Source organism: Perca fluviatilis, chromosome 3, assembly GCF_010015445.1.
Source record: "Perca fluviatilis chromosome 3, GENO_Pfluv_1.0, whole genome shotgun sequence".
Classification (NCBI taxonomy): Eukaryota; Metazoa; Chordata; class Actinopteri; order Perciformes; family Percidae; genus Perca; species Perca fluviatilis.
Window position 1 is genome coordinate 40625073 of NC_053114.1, and position 20922 is coordinate 40645994.

Below are 20922 nucleotides of genomic sequence, written 5' to 3' on the forward strand. Positions count from 1 at the left end.
CATTGGAAATCACTCACATCTCTGGAGAACACCTGTTGGTCGGGTACAAACAAGTTTTCCAAAGTATGTCATTGTTTTTAAAGGATAATTATGGTCTAAAACGTGGATCATATTTGAAGAGATTTAGCCATGATAAAGATGTGCTCACAAGAGTAATTGCTGAGACTTTAAAGAATGTGGTGCCAATAATAAAAATGTCTGACAGGGCAAGAAACATGACAGTCATACATGTCTTAAACAAACCATTAGGTTAGCCAAACTTGTTTGATAGCAAAAATAAAGTCGGGTACTGTCCGTTGTTAACATCCATCACAGTTTACAGACTTCTGGTTCAAAGTTGACATACTGCACTTACTTGAGTTGTGCTCAAACAGATTTCCTGAGTGATTATTATCAAAATTTCAGGTACACTCACTTCATTCCAAATAAAGGTGTTAAGATAATCTGACCTGTCCGATTGTCTGAATGAACAAGTTCATTAACTCATTGGATTTGTACATACATAGCTTTATTGTTAACCTCTTATATTTTTGGCGTTTTGTACACTTGGATTTGGACTTTATTGATATTTTATATTTATTTTTGCACTTTTTATATTGCCACTCTATTTTGTACTGCAACTGTTGCACAACCTTTTACCCTCAGGGTAAATACAATTCTATTTGATATTTTTTTAATCATTAGAAACGATTAGAAACAAACCTACAAAACCCAAGTTGTAATAAACCAAAATTATCCTTTTCAGTTCATAATTGTTCAAGTCTGTCAAGGTGCCCGTATATCAATGAAACAGGTTTTTCTTGGTGTAACCATTCCTCCTGTTCATACTGGATCCTTTCCAAAGTGATGGAAGACAAAACCCACAGTCCTCTTTCAATGAAAAAATATATTCCAAAGTTTACAAATTAGTCTCGCTTTGCCAGACCTTCCTCCACAGCGCTGCAGTGGAGGGTCTAGGTAGTCCACACAGCATTCTGGGATAGGAGAGAAATGTGCTCTGGTTTATTGGCATTTCTTTAAACCAATCACAATCGTCATGGGCAGCGCTAAGCACCAGGAAAAGCCGCGGTGTCTCTGTAAAATAGCCTCAGGAAGGAACTTGTTTTGGTGGAACTTACGTTTAAAAGTTGTTTTAGTCGTGCAACAGAAAACTCAGATTGGACAGATAGTCTAGCTAGCTGTCTGGATTTACCCTGCAGAGATCTGAGGAGCAGTTAACCATAGTCCTCATAAATCCACCAGGGTTTAAAATTCCAACACAAACAAAACGGAAGGAAACAGACATCCGGCTGAAAAGAGTGAAATCCAGCGGAATTTCCGACGGCACCGGAGCAATCCCGGAATTGGAACGTCATGGATATAGACTACAAGTTAATCTGAGACTTTAGCTGTCTGAGTGAGACAATGAAGTGTCTTTCTAGTTATAGTCTTTTTCAGAACAAAATTCCCTCTTTGTGTTTCCTTGTTAAGCTACTAGCAAGCTAGTTTAAGATAAACTTTGCAGCTTTGCACAGAGGGAGGAATGCTAAAATCTGCTGGTAAAAGCACATTGTGAATTTAGTCCCAACACTGCAGCAGCATCATGATCGAAAAACAGGCCAAATCCTCGAGCCTGTTGGTTCCCATTAAAAAACACATAAAACACAACAGCCTTTGTACCGGCCAGTTCCATGCAAAGGCCTTTGCCCATAATTCTCCCAACATGTCAACCCGTCAGCTAATCAAACATTTAGTTGAATGAAATCATCACAAAACGAATATCTTCAAAGTGCAAAAAACAATTTCAAATGTAAAAGGCTGATGAATGTCATTAGTTATGGCTGCTGGTGAGGACACTGGCCATGAGTGAGTCAGACATGCTGCGGTCATTATTATGTGGGAAAGCGGCCTACATAAGATCAAACCCACTAGCGATGTAGAGGGAGCCATGTTGGCAAGAGTCTATCTTTAGTTTCTGTAAATCAATTTGATGTGTGATAGGGATGTTTTGGCTTCTCAGTCAGGCCATTTTTTGGGTGGAACCAGATCATCTGGGGATAAGTTTTGAATATCTGGAACATTGCTTCCTGAAATGCAGCAAGGGGAAGGAGTATGAAATCCTTTGTGTTGCATGTTTAAATGTATAAGCCGATAACTACCATATATATTTTTTACTCTTAACTTAAAATAATCAATTAAAGCTAAAGTGCTCTGTCACAACAAGAACAAGCTCAGAGCTAACAAGCTAATGTCACACACTGAAAATGGCAGATTTTGAAGGAAATTTTGATCGTGCAACGAGGCAGGCCTGCTTTGTTCTTTTTGGAAGATTGTAAAGATTTACAAAGAATATGTTTCCAGCATTTACTCTCTACCTGGGACATTTTGGAAGCGATTGGTGGGATTGCTGTGGACGAAGTACACACGGGGATACACTGGTAAGAGCAAATTACGTTTAATCATGTATCCAGCTAATTTATATAGCTCACAGTTAACTTCATTTAATATTTTATGTGATGTTGTATTTCGCAGGGTGCAAATGTTCCACCAAAACAAGTTCCTTCCCAAGACTATTTTGCAGAGCCACCGTCGCTGCATCCGGAACTTAACGCCGCCCAAGACGATTGTGATGCTGGTTTAAAGAAATGCAAACAATATCTCTGAACACAAAGCTGGAAAACCAACACTTTGATGCTTGGTCAGGTGCCTTTGGCGTTATTATTAACGCTAAAAGTCTCCTTAAGCTAAAAGCTAAAGTCTCCTTAAGCTAAAAGCTAAAGTCTCCTTTAGCGTCATATTTAAACACGCTTTATCTAAACGCGCTTTATCTGTGCTTGGTCAGGACTATTGCTGTCACTTTTGACGCAGTTTGGTTAAGTAAAAGGTTGTGGGTTGGGTTTATAAAAAGGTATGTTTCCATGACACGCGGGACAAGAACGGGACAGTTGGGTTTAGGAAAAGAACAACGGGATAGTTGGGTTCAGGAAAAGAAGAACGGGACAGTTGAGTTCAGGAAAAGAAGAACGGGACAGTTGGGTTAAGTAAAAGATGAAAGCGACAGTTGGGTTTAGGAAACGCAGGACACGAACCGCGGTGTCCTGGGTGAAAGTCCTGTGTTGTTTGCCCTCTATCAAAAGGCATTATGTGTTAAATGTAGGAAATCACAAACTGTAGTAGCTGTAGATGAGCTGCTTTATTTTCCCAGTGAATAACTGCTGTCAGGGCATTGTCTCTGTAGGACAGTCTGTACTTCCAGGTACCTTCAGGGTCTGCTGGGACATTTAACTTGATGCTGTGAAGCATAAATGTGAAACGAGCAAATTATGGGGGAAATCTGCCTGATACGCATCACTTTTTCCACCATTTACACAATGAGGCAATGGAGGCCTGGGGAACTGCATTTTCTTTGTGTGTGTGTGTGTGTGTGTGTGTGTGTGTGTGTGTGTGTGTGTGTGTGTGTGTGTGTGTTTGAGCAGGAGGGAGTTCAGGACACAGCCAGATGATGTAATGGCCATTAAGGAAGTTGCAGCTATAAAGGAAGCCATTGAACTTAGAGCTCAGTGTCATATTCAGTGAAGTCACACAGCAATGTTCCAGCGATCACTAAGGAAACAAAAAACCTTGCAGTTCAGGAACAGTAGTTAGGAGACAGAAAACAGCACAATAAATTAGGCTCCTTGTGCCTGTAAGAAGAGATAAATAACAGCAGGCTGTTTAAAGTGGCCAAATTAGGCCGACGGAGAACTAAATAGCATCACTAGACCACAATAACAGGAGATTGATTTTTTAATCAATTTAGATACAGGAATTCCAATCCAGTTCCATTGTCTTGTCTTTGAATTTTGCAGTTAGTCGGATTAAAGTATGATGTTTATAAAGATAGATTCACGTGTCAGTGCAGCACGATACAGAAGAAAATAAGTTTATAAGAAAAAGTAGGCTATGTATGTGTTTTCAGAAAGAAATCTCCTAAAGAATCCAAAGTAAAATTACTCATAATGCAGGCAGATTTGCTCCTGTCAGTGTTGCATCATTATAAATGATTGCATTACTGCATTTAGATGTTAAACACATTTTACTATCATTCTGGTAAAGGTAGCATTAAGTTAAACATCGTATTTGCTGGGAGTCTTGCAGTCATAGCTTTTTTTTTTTTTTATCTAAAAGCGGAAGTGTCGTCGAACTAACCTCAAAGTCACACAATACCCAGTCTTGTATAAAGTACTTTAAAGCAATACATGAGTAAAAGTACAAGTATCCTACCAGAAAATGACTTTGGTAGAAGTTAAAGTCACCTTTTAGAATATTACTAGTAAAATAAATTAGTTGATATTTACTGTATTTTCAGATATTAAATGTACTTAATTATTAGAAGTAAAAGTAAAAAAAACTTTTGGCCTATGTTTTTGTTTTTTTGGCTCTTGGCAACAAACAGGCATTACGTCACCAACTGGAACGGAGCATGCATTAACTTGCAATCTAGAAGCAATGATTCGCCAAACCTGTTTTCCAGATGTAACAAATTTCTTCTGATTTTATTTTGTAGTAACGAGTAACTAAGATGCTTAGGGGGAATGTAGTGGAGTAAAAGTAAAGGTTTCCGGAAACATAGAAAACGAGGTAAAGTACAGATATGTGAAAATACTACTTAAGCACAGTAACAAAGTATTTGTACTTCGTTGCATTACAAAACTAACAATAACACAGACTATCCGTGTTCTGCGAGGTAAAATTATTGTTTTTTTCTGGTGGCTTTGGAGAGAGCAAAGATAACGGCTTCAGTTCTCCGTCAGAAAGGGCTGTCCAAGGCAAGGCAAATTGTTGAAAATATTCTAAATATAGCAAACACCGTGTCGGTACTCCTGTCTGCTTCTCCAAACTGAGGGGGTGCCGATCACCATCTACTGTGGCAAATACACTGACTATGGAGAAGTATCTCATACAACCCCACTTAAAAATATCCAAACTATCCCCTTAAGTTTCAGGGTAGCTGTCAGTCATTGATGCTTAATAGAAGTTGGGAGATGTAACATGGAAATTCCTCTAAACACAGTGAAACATGAAATACAAAATGGCACAGACATAAGGAAAATGACCCTTAAACCCTTAAGATTCTGTGACAGGAACTTAAGAGAGCTATTCATGATCAAGACATTTCTAAAATATAACTATATTTCAACTGTTTTGTACTGGGAAATACAATTCCTCCTGGCCGACGTGGCAATGTGATCAACACATGCAAGAAACATTTGGTTAAGGTCACTGCTGTAAAATAAGGTTTAAAACCAAGGGTTCACTTTCTTTTTCCAATCTGACAAATATTTCAATAAATACACCAAAACATTCAACTGTTTATATAATACAGTTTCAGTCAGATCTGTTATTGTGAATTTAAAAGAATATCGGGCCACATTTTCTGCAGAAATTATGCAAAAATGCAGAGAAATCCAAGGGGTTCCCTTACTTTTAATTGGCACCCCATTCAATTGTCAATGCAGCGCGATACAGATAATATTGAGTTTGATAAGAAAAAGGATGTAGTTGTTATCAGAAGAAAATGTTCCTGAACTATCAAAAGTAGAAGTACTCATTATGCAGGCCCAGTGTCACTTCTAAACAATATTTTAAATGTCAATCCGGTTAAGAGTTAATTTACATATTTCATAAACTGCTGGGTGTACTGAACTCATGGTTTTTAGTTGTAACTGTAATTGTCAACAAATGTAGTGGAGTAAAAAGATTTATCAAATACAGAATTAACACAGAAATAAGACATGTCATCCTGCGGGAACAAGTAAAATACATTTTAATAAAACTGTGATCGTCATGTGTTAAAGGCATTCTTCTCTCACCTGATGAGGTTCTGCAGGAGCTGCTTGCTGGAGCTTTTTCTTCTGATGGGCTCTGACATGGTGGACTGGGTTGCTCCTGGTCTGGGTCCGGATTCTGGTCTTCGTGCAGCCTCTGGTCCTGGATCTGACCTCGGGTCTGGTCCTGGATGGTCAGATGTTCCCTACAGCTGCTCTCTTGTTCTTCTTTTTCATGTGCCTCTGTGGCTTATGTTGGCCTCTTTCTCCCTCTCTCTCTCTCTCTCTCTCTCTCTCTCTCTCTCTCTCTCTCTCTCTCTCTCTCTCTCTCTCCCCTCTCCTCTCTCCATGTGGTTTTGGTGGAGCGTTTTTGCCCCCTTCTCTCACCCAGGGGGAAAGTAAGATGATATCATCACGGTGGATCAGTAACAATATTATATGCATGTGTATTGTACATATTCATATTGTGAGGAGAGTGACACAGAGAGAGGCAGCGAGTGTTTGCATACAGTCGTTTTGTTAACACATTTAAAGACTCCAGCTTGTTATAAAAGAAATAATCAACTCTAGTGTCACTCACTGCACCTTAAAAATGCAACAATGACTGCGACATGCAGCCAAATGTTGTTTTCTGAATAAAGAAATGACAAGGTTGGACAGTTTGTGGCTGAAAATTGCTCGAGAGTCCTGACTTTTAAAGGGACAGTTCATCCCAAATTCAAAAATACACAATTTTCCTATTACTTTATTTGTAGTGCTATTTATCAATCTAGATTTGGGGTGAGTGGCCCAGTGTTGGAGTTATTGGCTATAGAGATGTCTGCCTTCTCTCCAGTTTAATGGAAGTAGATGGCACTTGGCTTGTGGTGATCGAAGCGCAAACAATTTTTTGTTTACCGAACTACAACCCGCCAACTTTATCACCACACATCTTACTCGTGGTCCGACATTGCTAGCTTGGATAAGGTATAGTTAATAGCTATCCAATATCGTTATCTCACATTAGCTAGCTAACGCTACAGCTCAGCCTAGAAGGTAAATGCTAGATCAGATCTGCTAGATGTGTTGACGTAGTTAGGTTTAGGCATGAGGATTGGTGATGAATAATACAGTTGGTGGGTATAGTTTGGTAGAAAAAAAAGTTGTTCCTAAATGAACTGTGGATTATCTTGAGTAATCGGCTCATGATTTCTGGAAAGAGACATCGCTTAAGAGTGGTTGTTTTTTTTACGCTTTGAGCACCACAATCCAAGTGCCATCTAGTTCCATTATATGATTCAATTCAATTTTATTTATAGTATGAAATCATAACAAGAGTTATCTCAAGACACTTTACAGATAGAGTAGGTCTAGACCACACTCTATAATTTACAAAGACCCAACAATTCCAGTATATCCTATAAGAGAGAAGTCTGACATCTCTACAGCCGATCTCTCCAACACTGGGCAACTCACACCAAAAACTAGATTCTAGAAAATGTAGATTGATAAATAGCACTACAGGTAAGAGGAACAATATGCATATAGATATATGGAATGATAGATGGACTTTATTAATCCTAAATTGGGAAATTACTCTGTTACAGCAGCAAGTTACGGTACAAGGACATACACGGTGTTTGGTGTTTTAAGCCCCCAACGTCGTCTTCCAGGCAGCGCCTGGCAGAACAACTACTGGAAAAAAAGATATATATACATATATATATAAATATATATATATATATATACATACTTAGAGGAATGAAAAGTAATGTACATGTATATACAATGAACTGATTTACAGCCTTGTAATCACTGGTGGGTATTTCACTTTTCAACAAGTCCCTCAAACATGTTGAATGTTAAAGGTCAAGCTGACCTTTATTAATTGAGTAGCTTTTTGTTTTCTGTTAAGTTCCAAGTAGCAGCGAAAAAACCTGGAAGTGTCTCATCAATCAGACAAGCTTGACTTGTCTTCAACCTCCCCAAGTTCTCTCACAGTACTCCGCTCCTCCGCTCTCTTCACTGGTTACCAGTCGCCGCCCGCATCCGCTTCAAGACACTAGTACTTGCATACGGGGCCACGAACGTATCAGCCCCAGCTCACATCCAGGACAGGGTCAAACCCTACACCCCAACCCGCCCACTCCGCTCTGCATCAGCCAACCTGCTCGCTTCCCCCTCACAACGAGGGACAACTAATCACTCAACGAAATCCCGACTGTTTGCTGTCCTGGCTCCTAAATGGTGGAATGAGTTCCCCATTGACATCAGGAGGGCCGGAAGCCCACGCATCTTCAGCCGAAGGCTAAAAACACATCTCTTCTGACTGCACCTCGGATAAAAAAAGAAAGAAAAGAATATATAAACAGAAATATTCTTAAAACTGCACTTTCAACTCTTTGTAGTTTTGCTTATTTAAAGCTAATGTACTTGCACTTACTGCTTGTTGTCTGTCGCTTTGGATAAAAGTGTCAGCTAAATGACATGTAATGTAATGTAAAAGTAAAGATGATAAATGAATGGATATAAGGTTTAAAAACAACTTAATGTCACAAGTTTAAATGAATGTGCACATGACAGACAAGACTGGGCTTTCTCTGATTTCTGTGTGTTTATCTTCTTTACAAATGTCTGAGGTGATAGGACACACATTATGGAGTTATTTTACATACTTTGAAAAGCTCCAAGAAGAGGACCACTGCAAATATCCCCTGACAAAACATAATCTGAAAAAGAAATGCAAATCCTGCAGAACGGGGCGCTGATGACTGCAACTGATAACTGGTCAAGCACCATTGTTTCAAAAAACAATAAAGAAAAACTCAAATACAATAGGATAATATGATCATTTCTGTTGTATTAGGACATCTAAAATAATAATACTAATAATTTAAGTATATTAGGGTTGATTTGGAGTTTAGCTTGTAGCTAAATCGAGAAACAAACATCTCTTCTACTTGTGTGATATTTTTTGTACATGGTCTGTGACAAAAAAATGTGATACTAAACTAATTTTAAAAAGTAAAGATATTTAGATGGAATTTCTGATGTCAAAAATGTATGAGAACTGTAAATATGTTGTAGGAAAAAACTGTTGAAGTTTTTGCTCCATCTTTATGGTATCGGAAATTAAACACAAATAATAAAAAAAAACATAATAAACAGCAGAAAACTGACTTGAAATGAAGACTTTAAATCAGAGAAGAAGCTGCTGTGTCTAAAACTCAGACATGAGCAGCAGCCTGAGAAGGCGGCTGGAGGAATAATGAGTTTTGTTGGATCTGGTTACTGTTGGGCAGGTTATGAATAAGATATGGCAGCTCAGAACAGGAGCAGCTGCTGGAGGCGACGAGCTGATCTGCTCCGTCCAGCTCCAAATACTGAGTCTCATCGTCTCTGTCAGAGACTCTTTCTTGTGTGTGTGTCTGTTTGTCTATCTGTCTGTCTTTAAAACGCCACAAAAAAAAAACCCCCTTTTTTTTTTTAAAAAAACTGTTTGTTTGTTTGTTTGTTTTTTTTTGGCGCCCAAAAAAGAGGCCCCCCTTTTTTTTTTTAAAAAAAAAAAAAAAAAAAAAATTTTTTTTTTTAAAAAAATTTCTCTCTATCAGTCCAACACACAGATGTGCATTAGGTCACACAGGCATTTCCAGCCAACACTGATTTACACATACACACACACACTGTTTTTCTTTCGCTCACCCCCCCCCCCAAAATCCCACGGGACCATGAAACACTCACAAACACTCCACAAAAAGGTTGCCACAGCAACACTCCCACAGCATGCACTTAACACAGTCTGACTGTCGTAACGGCTCGGCTGCATGAGGCTAATTGTGACGGACGGAGTCGCCGCCCCCCAACGCCAACTTCAACACGTTCTCCAATGTTTCCCCCAACGGAGGAGTTACAACTGTGTTTTTGTCCTGTGAAAACCTCGTGGCTGACAGCTCTTTGAATTTCAGTTGAAGAATTGCCCTCTTTATAGCTCTAATAAGTTGATAATCAATAGGCTATACATGTTATCAGTTTCATATGATATTCACCACAGTTTGTAGATTTTCAATCTGTGAATGTACATGGATTACAATATTCCAATTATTAACCCAGAATAGACAGTAAATACTGGGACAGGGACTATAAAACTAAAACACAAAGGCTATTTTGTGTTTTAGGTGTTTGAATGCTGTTTTAAACCATAAGATTATCATGAAATCAAACCTGGTTTTTGACTCTATTAATCTTGGCATTCATTCTGGAAAAAGCCATTCAATGGTTTTGTATTCAGTAACTTCTCTCTATAGTAGTTTTCATTGTTAGTGGCAGAGTGCACCAGTCCTGCACTGGATTAAAATTGCCTTCACACGCACAATGAGATGATGCATACATGTAATTCAGTGTAATTTTATCTCATTGATAACAGCCTCACTGTTAATACTCACTCTCGTAAAGCCGTATCAGATCTGTATTCATACCTGCAAACTCAGAAGGGCTGAAAAAGTTGACACATCATTCCCCCCCAGAAGAAAAAGGGAAAACACAACATTTTCCCGTGCTAAAACGATACTTTATATATATATATATATATATATATATGATAGTTGATCTAAAGAATAAAAAAAAGGAGCCAAAAACAACAGTTGGCTCAAAATTAAATGATTTATTAAAAATGTAATAACAATAACTTATAACAATAACTTATTTCACCAGTAAATTCCTGTTAAACGACAAAAACAACCACTGGATGGGAAAAGGGTATTTTACAACAACTTCGAATGCAGCACAAGGCTGGCAGGCGAATTTCAAGTGAACGCAACATCTGTGTTGTTCTTCAGACAACGGCAGCAGCAGACTGTTGTTGGAATCCTCTCCAGTGAAATACAGACACACTTTTACACTGTTTAGCTGTCAGCATTTTAACCGTGTTCACTCCAGCTGCTATTTAACGGTAGGCTAACGTTACCTGCTGTCGAGTGTAATGTTATCGTAACTAGCGTCCCATGCAGCGATGTTTCAGTTTCCTCTAACATCCGTTTTCGGAGCATCAGAGAGAAGTGGAGGCATTTAAGTGGCATCTAAATAAGGCACCGATATCCGAGTTTCTGTTCGGTCCGGTAGATAACGGTCGTTAAGGCACCGGCTTAATTAGCACCGGTCTCGGGTCTCGGGTCTCGGACCCCCCCAAAATAAAAACTCTTCGGATCTACACGATTCACATGGATGACAATTTCCCATTCAAAACTGCCAATGTAATCCAAAGATGTCTGACTGCTGCTGCTTTACAGTAAAAGCCTTCATATAGTGAAAAACCTAGGGGGCTTTTATTGTGAAGAAGTCAAAGAAAATGCTATGTATTTGTCCGAGGTTTGCGCAGAGAGGGACTGTTCATCAAAAATGTGTGACACCAGTCATAAATTTTTTCAGTGAGTTATTTGTAATTTTTGAAAGAAAGTGATCAAAGTGACCAGTGTGCCAAAAATCTCCAACTCCTCAGCAATCTAACCAATTTCTTTTTACCATGGGGACCCACTCCTCAAACAATTGTTTAAAAACTCCACAGGGTCATTATTAAGAGAAATGTTCTACTCAGGTAGCAACTTAGTTGGTAGTAACACAATGGCAATTGAACACATGGCCCACTGATGATTTATAGTACAAAGTATTACGGACTGGGTTTCTGTGGCGACATTCCAAGGAAAATTCACAAGCTCATCCATCACCTAGCAGTGGTTGGAGAGGGGGAAGGCAGAGTTCTTTTTCAACTTACTTGTGGGTATAGCGGCGTTCTGGGTTTTGTTTTCGGTCTCTGCTTGCGTTGCGAGTAATCGGTTACTATGGTCGAACAAACAAAGAAAACAGCGATGACTACAGACGATGAAAACGAGTGAAAGTGAGATCCGAAAAACACACCTGCAATTACCGCTCATCGCCATAGGTGCCACCAAAGAGAACGTCGAGATTGTAACTAAAATCTTCCTTTGCTTCTATGTAAATTCATAATAAATTATTCATTTCATATTGACCACTTTAAAGTCTGGTTGAGTCTTACGGATGAGTTATTGTTACAAACCGTTAGGATCAGTTTACACAATGTGTAGATATTTAGCAAACAGACTGATTTTAATTTTCTTGCGTCATGAAAATATCTGGCTGGAGGTTAAAACATTTCCCATTCGAGCAGATGTGTCTCCTCAGCTCATGGCACCTGGAGTGAACCTCCCTCTGCTCTATCCCCTGATTTTGTTTGTCTTCATGCTGCCTTTTCATTGTAATCTTTGCGTAACCAAATGTTTAATCACAGTAAAGTTGGCAGGCATGTTGCTGTTTTATAAGTTTACTGTACAATCGGAGAACTTCCGTCCCAATTCTCAGCCTGAAGTTTGCAGCTCTGTTCTTCCCTCTGAGTCAAAAACAGCCCATCAGTCTCTCGAAATGAGAGAGCAACTAACTGTTGCCAGCTGTCCCGTAAAAACGCTGTCATGGGCAGGAAAGCAGCCGCTGCCGATCCAATCCAGACAGATGAGGGAATGGATTCAAGGTGAGTGACGTCAAGAAGGAGCATTGAAGAGCTAATCGGAGAATGTTAGAGTTGACAGAGCTTGTGGGAGGTGCTATGCAGCTTGGAAAGGAAACACTGCCTCAGGAGTACATCTTTGTTTTAGTGTATCAATTGATTGATGCACGGATGTAAGTCAGGCTGTCATTAAACCTGTTACAGGAAGAGTGTGGAAAATAAGAACTCACTGGATGGAAGGCAATCCTTGTTGCAACATACAGCGAAAAAAAAAAATAAAGTACAAAAAGGGTCATTAATCTAAAGGAGTCCTGCAGCATCTTTGAGTTTACATGGTTTGCATTGACTTTATGGAAGCCAATCTCTGTTTTTTTTGTTCATCCACCAGACATAGCTTTCAGCTTCCCTAGCTGAATGGCTTTATCTCTGTCAATTGGTTGGTCCACCACTTTGGTCCGGACATAAACATCTTAAGAACTATGGGATTAATTGCCGCAACATTTTGTGTAGATATTCATGCCTAGACGATGAAACCTAATGAGTTTGGTGAACCTCACTTTTCTTCTTGCGCCACCAGCAGGTCAACCTTTTAATTTATCAAGTGAAATACAGTGAGGCAAAAAATTTAGTAAAAAAAAAGTATTTAGTCAGCCACCAATTGTGCAAGTTCTCCCACTTAAAAAGATGAGAGAGGCCTGTCATTTTCATCATAGGTACACTTCAACTATGAGAGACAAAATGAGAAAAAAAAATCCAGAAAATCACATTGTAGGATTTTTTATGAATTTATTTGCAAATTATGGTGAATGAGTATTTGGTCAATAACAAAATTTCATCTCAATACTTTGTTATATACCATTTGTTGGCAATGACAGAGGTAAAACGTTTTCTGTAAGTCTTCACAAGGTTTTCACACACTGTTGCTGGTATTTTGGCCCATTCCTCCATGCAGATCTCCTCTAGAGCAGTGATGTTTTTGGGCTGTCGCTGGGCAACACAGACTTTCAATTCCCTCCAAAGATTTTCTATGGGGTTGAGATCTGGAGACTGGCTAGGCCACTCCAGGACCTTGAAATGCTTCTTACGAAGCCACTCCTTCGTTGCCTGGGCGGTGTGTTTGGGATCACTGTCATGCTGAAAGACCCAGCCACGTTTCATCTTCAATGCCCTTGCAGATGGAAGGAGGTTTTCACTCAAAATCTCACAATACATGGCCCAATTCATTCTTTCCTTTACACGGATCAATCGTCCTGGTCCCTTTGCAGAAAAACAGCCCTAAAGCATGATGTTTCCACCCCCATGCTTCACAGTAGGTATGGTGTTCTTTGGATGCAACTCAGCATTCTTTCTCCTCCAAACACAACGAGTTGAGTTTTTACCAAAAAGTTCTATTTTGGTTTCATCCGACCATATGACATTCTCCCAATCCTCTTCTGGATCATCCAAATGCTCTCTAGCAAACTTCAGACGGGCCTGGACATGTACTGGCTTAAGCAGGGGGACACGTCTGGCACTGCAGGATTTGAGTCCCTGGCGGCGTAGTGTGTTACTGATGGTAGCCTTTGTTACTTTGGTCCCAGCTCTCTCCAGGTCATTCACTAGGTCCCCCCGTGTGGTTCTGGGATTTTTGCTCACCGTTCTTGTGATCATTTTGACCCCACGGGGTGAGATCTTGCGTGGAGCCCCAGATCGAGGGAGATTATCAGTGGTCTTGTATGTCTTCCATTTCCTAATAATTGCTCCCACAGTTGATTTCTTCACACCAAGCTGCTTACCTATTGCAGATTCAGTCTTCCCAGCCTGGTGCAGGTCTACAATTTTGTTTCTGGTGTCCTTTGACAGCTCTTTGGTCTTAGCCATAGTGGAGTTTGGAATGTGACTGTTTGAGGTTGTGGACAGGTTTCTTTTATACTGATAACAAGTGCAAACAGATGCCATTAATACAGGTAACGAGTGGAGGACAGAGTAGCCTCTTAAAGAAGAAGTTACAGGTCTGTGAGAGCCAGAAATCTTGCTTGTTTGTAGGTGACCAAATACTCATTTTACCGAGGAATTTACCAATTAATTCATTAAAAATCCTACAATGTTATTTTTTCTGGATTTTTTTTCTCATTTTGTCTCTCATAGTTAAAGTGTACCTATGATGAAAATCACAGGCCTCTCTCATCTTTTTAAGTGGGAGAACTGACTAAATACTTTTTTGCCCCACTGTATAGCGTCCTGACTTTGAAGATCCTGTCTTTTCCTCTGATGATTCATAATGGTTTTCAGTGAAATGTCTGAACTATTGAACGGATTGCCATGAAATTTGTTTAGACATTTACAGTATGTTCCCCTCGGGGTGAATTGTAACTTTGGTGATCCACTGAATTTTTATCAAGCGCAATCATTAGGTAACATTTTTGCCCAATACTTTGTTTTATGACTAAAATACCTGCAAAACTAATGACATTCCCATTAGCCTTAGCTGTACTTTGTGTTCAGAGCTAGATAGCTACACTCTTGCTAAAAGATGCATGTTAGCAATGTGACATTAGCAGCCTCAAAGAGCTGCTAGCATGGCTGGAGACTCTTGTTACCACCTAATAGGGGCTGTCAAAATTTACCAAACATGACATTTGAATATTCCTTCTAAAAAAAACATAGGTTTGAATATATCCAAACACAGAAGTTATTGAAATCTAGTTGTGTCCCCAGTTAGACATTTTCTTTGGTGTCTTTGTGGCGTCTTCTTCATAGATGTATAATAAGACCTCGAAACAAGTCATATTGCGGGGGTTGTGATGCTCGAAAAAATGTATCCACTGATTCACAGACGTCTCTTTCGCCATGATCTCTATGAGAAAAAGTCTTCTTGGGCCCCATGGCATCACATGAAACATGCTCAACACGTCCACTAACTTGCTGTGAACCATGCTGTGAATTCTCTGACCCATGGATGTATCGGCTGGGCTCAATTGTTTAGTGAGCAACGGACCAGGCCCACACCAGGAACAATATTCAAATGTACAGTATATTTTCCTATTTAAAATTAGAATATACTGTACGTTGAGAGCCCTACTATCTTCTCAGTTGTTAATATGATAAAGAAGAAGACAACCTGAGTTCAGGGTTTCTTCTCTAAATACATTTCCAGAATGCTGGAGTGACAGAGATGTTTGGGTTTCCTCTGGAAGTGATCTATTCTGAAGGTCGAGGATGCTCGACTGTTAGATCACACAGCTGTGGACTACAGTGTCTGCCTACATCAACAAGGCATCAAACAACAAAACTCTGACATCAACTTTTCCAAAGGTCAAGGCGCGAATGAGTCACATCAGCTCAACTGCTGTAATTTTGTCAATTTTCTAATCCACTTTAATCTCCCCTTGTTTTTTTTATTTCTCTGTACCAAATCTCTAAATACTATTAAAAGGGAATACAATAAGACTAGCATCTAACTCCTTAAAGGGTAACTATGGTTTTTTTTTTAACCTGGACCCTATTTTCCTATGTTTTTGTGTGGAAGTGACTGATAGGAACAACACTGTTTGAAACCGGTCCAGTATTAAAGGAATATTCCACCATTGGAAAGATGAATATATCTTTAAATTGGGTCACTTATGTAGTAGAAATGTGATTTTTTTTTAGACATTGGTGGCTTCTAGGCCGAGAAAAGCCAGAAAATGTGTTTTTGGCTCATGTGGATGAAAGACACCAAATCCCAGAATGCACTTGCTTCGCTGCTTTAGCGTCTACTCCCAAGCCACGCCTACCCTTTACAGACAGACAGTGAGGCGATCAACTCAACAAGCGTGTTTTATTGTCATTTCAACCATATACACGAAAAAACTTCTCACCGTGGCTCAAGTGGTGTTACACATTTAAAATATATACTTTTTTGCCACAGCTGATACATTATCCAGACTTCTTTCAGCGGATTGATTGATAGCTCCAGAGTGAACAGAACTGTGTCCATGGCAACGCTCTGCTATGCATGGCAACGGTGTGTTATCCTTAGCAGCGGTCTGTTATCAAGCAATAACAGACTGCATTATAAAAGAAGGCTAACACATAGCCACTAGCATTAGCTCTTGGTGGGCTGTGGTATAAACATCGAGTATAGACACAGCCGTAAATTTGCTTTTACTTTGATGTAGATTGGTCGTCATTTTACTGTCACAAACTCCACCAGCAGTTAGCAGTTAGTTGGATAAAAATCATCCCATTTCTGCAACAGGCAGTCCGTGTTAACACAGCCCACCTCCACTAGTAGTCTTATCTGGTGACAGAGCAGCCGGCTGGATTGTCCGGTACAGCAATATTTCCACAACAACAAAAACGCAACGGTCTCTGAACTCGCGTTGGGAGTTTCGTTGAAGTTGGATGTAGTCCAGTTTGTTTAATGAGCGGACACTTGCAAGCAGGATTGGAGGAACAGGCGGCCGGCTAGCTTTAGCTTTCCACCGGCACACTCGTTCAACGCTCCCCGCTGATGAGGTCCCTTTACCGGCCAGAGGCATCGAGCACCACTGCTGGTCTCCATAGCAGGCGAAGCTCGCATAGTGTGTGGAGTATTGTGTCTGTAATAAAGTGTCCTGCATATTCTCCGATCTGTACCAATGTATCCTGGTGATACACGTGTGTGGTAGTTTGAATGCACATAATTGTTGTTCTAAAATTTCCTTCGGGATGAACAGTTTCTGCTGAGAAGCTAAGCGAGGATTCAAGATGGCTGACACTCGTTTTTTCCTCGGCAATCTCCAGAAAAAGCCGACAGTCCAACCCCCTTTGGGCTATGCGGAAGTGGCTCCTAAAACTGGCTGTAGTCTTTGCCTCTGGGCAAAAAAGCCTCAGATGACACAAAAATTGTCATTTTGCGTCATCTGAGGCTTTTTTCCAGACCCACAATACAGAGATCTCCCCTCTCAGGGGGACATGAGGGATGGAAGCACGGTCATTCAAAAATACTACCGGGTTTCTACTGATACAAAGCTTAATGCTAAATCTGTGAAGTTTCCCTTTAAGCGTGAACGCTGTGACCGGCAGCCACAGACCCTATGGGTCAAATGTGTATCGACATTTTGGTCCACTATAAGTGATTTATTTTGCCACTGTTAGGCTCAGATTATGTCTGGCAACATTATGGAAAGGATCCTTTCAGAGATAGACCTTTTTAATACCTCTCTAAGACCATGTTGTTTAACCAGAAACAGCTCTAAGGTCGCTACCTCTAAACCCACCAGACTCCATTTAAAAAAAATAATACATTTAGCGTGTATAGAGCTAACATATTTTCACATGTAAATCGGTAAACTATGTGTTTATTTCAACCAAAACTAGAGTTGTCATGGTTTGGAAAAGTGGAAAGACAACCCAAAACGGCTTTGAATGAAGTGTATTTTACGATGCTAAAATTATTGTTTATTTACATGGAGTCTGGTGGCTTTAGCAAACGCAATTTAACTTTAAAAAAGGATCTACCTCTTCATCCCATTGATGCCACTGTCGCTGCTATGTCACCCAGATCCTCGGTCTGATTGGTTGAAGGACTTTCCAATTGCGTACAGTCATTTGAACTATGCCCGTTGATCACGCCTCTTGTGCAGTAGAAAATACAGAGCAGACTCCCCAGACTAATGTTCAATCTTAAAAGATTGAGCTTGGTCTGGTGATAGCCAGACTAACAAGCTACACAATTGCCCTATTAATTTAACTTAACTTAACTTACATTGTAGCTTGTTTCGCTGCTACCGACTGCCACGATCTTGCTTAATCCTGGACCAATGTCAAAGATTGTTGTTCCCATCAGTCACTTAGACACAAAAACATAGGATTAAATTTTTTTTCCAGGTTGAATTTTTTTTTAGTTACCCTTAAACAATAGATGCTAAGCTATAGCTGATTTACTGCTGACAATATAACCACAAAGTCCCCATAGTGTTTCTAAGCAAGCTGGAAGAGTCAGGGTTCAGATTTCACAGTTCATCAGATCTCTTTTAAGTTGGCCTCTTGGTTTGACTAGAAGACGGAAGCTTCTTGATTTTGTGTTAAACGAAAGCATTAGCACTACAGAGGTGGTCTGAGATTGGTTTTCAATTTCACAATGTATGTCTTGCGGCATATAAACTTAAAAACTAATCCAAACGCTGCAGCAGGCTAAGACATGTGGGTTTACACTGAAGATGCGTCACGCTGAACCATTGCACTTGATGGGATGTCTTTATTGATCCATTTCACAAGCTTAGCAAGAAACAGCACTTACTTGGATTTATGCATTTCATAAGCCGTGCAAAGATACCTCAGACAGTGCAGTAACAGAAGATGACGATGGTGACGGTCAACAGAAAGTTTCTCCACATGCTCACCCTGCAGCCATCAGTCCAACACCTGGCCAAACCCTCCACGTGAACACACACACACACTAATACAGTCACCACACCCCCCCGGTGACACCCACAGTAACCAACGACGTCACTAAGCGCCTGCACATACACAACAGCGCAAAAAAGAGGAAAGATCATAAAAGACTAATCAAACCCAATGTATGGTTCCTACAGTATGCGTGTGAGAGGGATATTTTTCAGTGTGTCAGCAGCCTGTGAGTATAAGTATTTAATCGCATGTTACCTGGAAAAATGGACTTGCTTCTTGAAAGACAAATGAGCAGATGCTCATTAGATCAACCTGCAATGACGTCAAGTCTTTCTTCATAACAAAAAAAAACATTTGAGTAGTTTACAGACTTTTTAAACATACCTTAATACCAGAATTTAGGAATAAAATTAGATTAAATATTAGTGTGCTTGTAAATGTAGTCAATGTTATATAGTGCAATGCTGAATCAGTGGAGTATTCCTTTGACACCAAGTAGTTTTGTGCGTTAACCTTTAAAAGAAGTGGTGAAAGATCAGAAAACTCTCATGAATCATTTTTCATTAAAACATGTTTTAGAAGGCACTCAGAAATGATTTGTTTTGGCAATGGAGGCTCCTCTTCAGAATCTATTCTTTTTGCTTTTGTTAATTTGTTTTATGAAGTTCAGTGTTGTGCCTGAACACGTTCATTGAACGATAGTTCATGAACTCGTTCATATTTTGGGCGAACGTGAACTGAACGTACCGTATTACTGCCTGATAAACGTTGCTGTGAACTCATTCATTCTGGTGTCTGTGAATGGCACGCTCTCTCAGTTTAACTTCGTTCAATAGGGTGCCAGATTTCTATAGAGCCTACCAGGCGAAAACATATGTAGCGGTAAAAACACCCAATCTGGCAACACCAGCCACCAGTGTCGCATCGCCGCATGCGTCATCAAAACAAAAAGCAGCGTGTAGGCGACAAAGCAGCAAGGAGGCGTCATATGATCATTAAAACGAGTTTTATGACAAGGTCAGCGAGGATGGAAAAATCTTACATTTCTTGACAAACTTTGCCCGCCGGCTATCAAAAATAAAATCCGCACTTCAGTCACATCCACAGCAAACCTGAAACGGCATGTTGAACTGATTGGATATGAAGATGAAATCTGACGCATAGTTTCAGTGTTGAAACTGATAAAATAATTGCTGTCTGTGGTTCTATATGGGCTGTGGCAATAATTTTGAAAAATAATAGCTCGCAGAAATATATGGAAAAAAAGATCTATGAACTAGTTCATTTTTGGAACTGTGAACTTAGTTCAACATTTTGAAGTATGAACTATGAACTGAACAAATTCATTTTAAACACTGATGAAGTTTTTTTTTTTAGTGCACTCCAGGAGCAACTTTCTTCACACTACACACAAAGAAACTACATTCATACAATTTCTGTCCGTGCGCACACACACACACACACACACACACACACACACACACACACACACATACAGACAGACACACACACAGACATACATACAGACAGACAGACAGACAGACAGACAGACAGACACACACACAGACAGACAGACAGACAGACAAGACAGTCTCTGACAGGGACGAGGAGACTCAGTATTTAGAGCAGACACACACACACATAGGGTTTCTACTGTAATAAGTCTCTGCCTTCCAGGAAAGGTTTCCAACGCTCGCTCATAAAGAGTGCATGACACATCTGTGAAACATTCATGACTGAATAGCTGCCAGATCCATTAAACAACACAGGGAGGGAGCTAGCTGTGAAGAAACAGAAAGGTCCAATCACACTAACTACAATACCATTCATCCGGCTTTCAATATTTTCCAGATATTCTTGTATCGATTCAATTTGTATTTGTTTCAAAAACTAGAATCTTCTTGTTCGACTCAGCTATTTCACTCCCAAGATAGCAGAACAGTAATCCCATCCGCGGCTCAGCACACACACACTTTTATTGTGTGTGTGTGTGTGTGTGTGTGTGTGTGTGTGTCTCTGTCAACACCGATACTCTTCCAGCTGACTTCAGTGATTTACAGAGTGTGTTTCTCTTCACAGCAACACTCAGTTCAATGACAGGAATCAGTTTCATCTCCAGTGTTTCCATTACAACATGGACATGTTTCACAGTAAGTTATGAACACGTTTTTGGAGTGGCCTGTGTCCATGTAAATTCTCCTTAAGCTAAACAGTGTGGAAAGTGCAACGTGGACACACAAATAAGAAATGGCACAGGTTCTATTTTCCGTTTAATGGTAATCAGTTTAT

At 39.8% G+C, this 20922-nt stretch overlaps 1 protein-coding gene across 2 annotated transcripts in view; it reads right to left on the minus strand.

Annotated features, from left to right (window-relative positions):
* LOC120556376 (non-muscle caldesmon-like) overlaps nt 1-6053 on the minus strand; it is a 32357-nt gene extending 26304 nt beyond the window's left edge. For both annotated transcript variants that reach the window (XM_039795933.1, XM_039795934.1), the window contains exon 1: nt 5832-6053. In XM_039795933.1, coding sequence (XP_039651867.1) covers nt 5832-5890 — 59 coding nt within the window. In that variant the 5' untranslated portion in view covers nt 5891-6053. The remainder of the gene's footprint in view (nt 1-5831) is intronic.
* Between the last annotated feature and the right edge of the window lie 14869 nt (nt 6054-20922).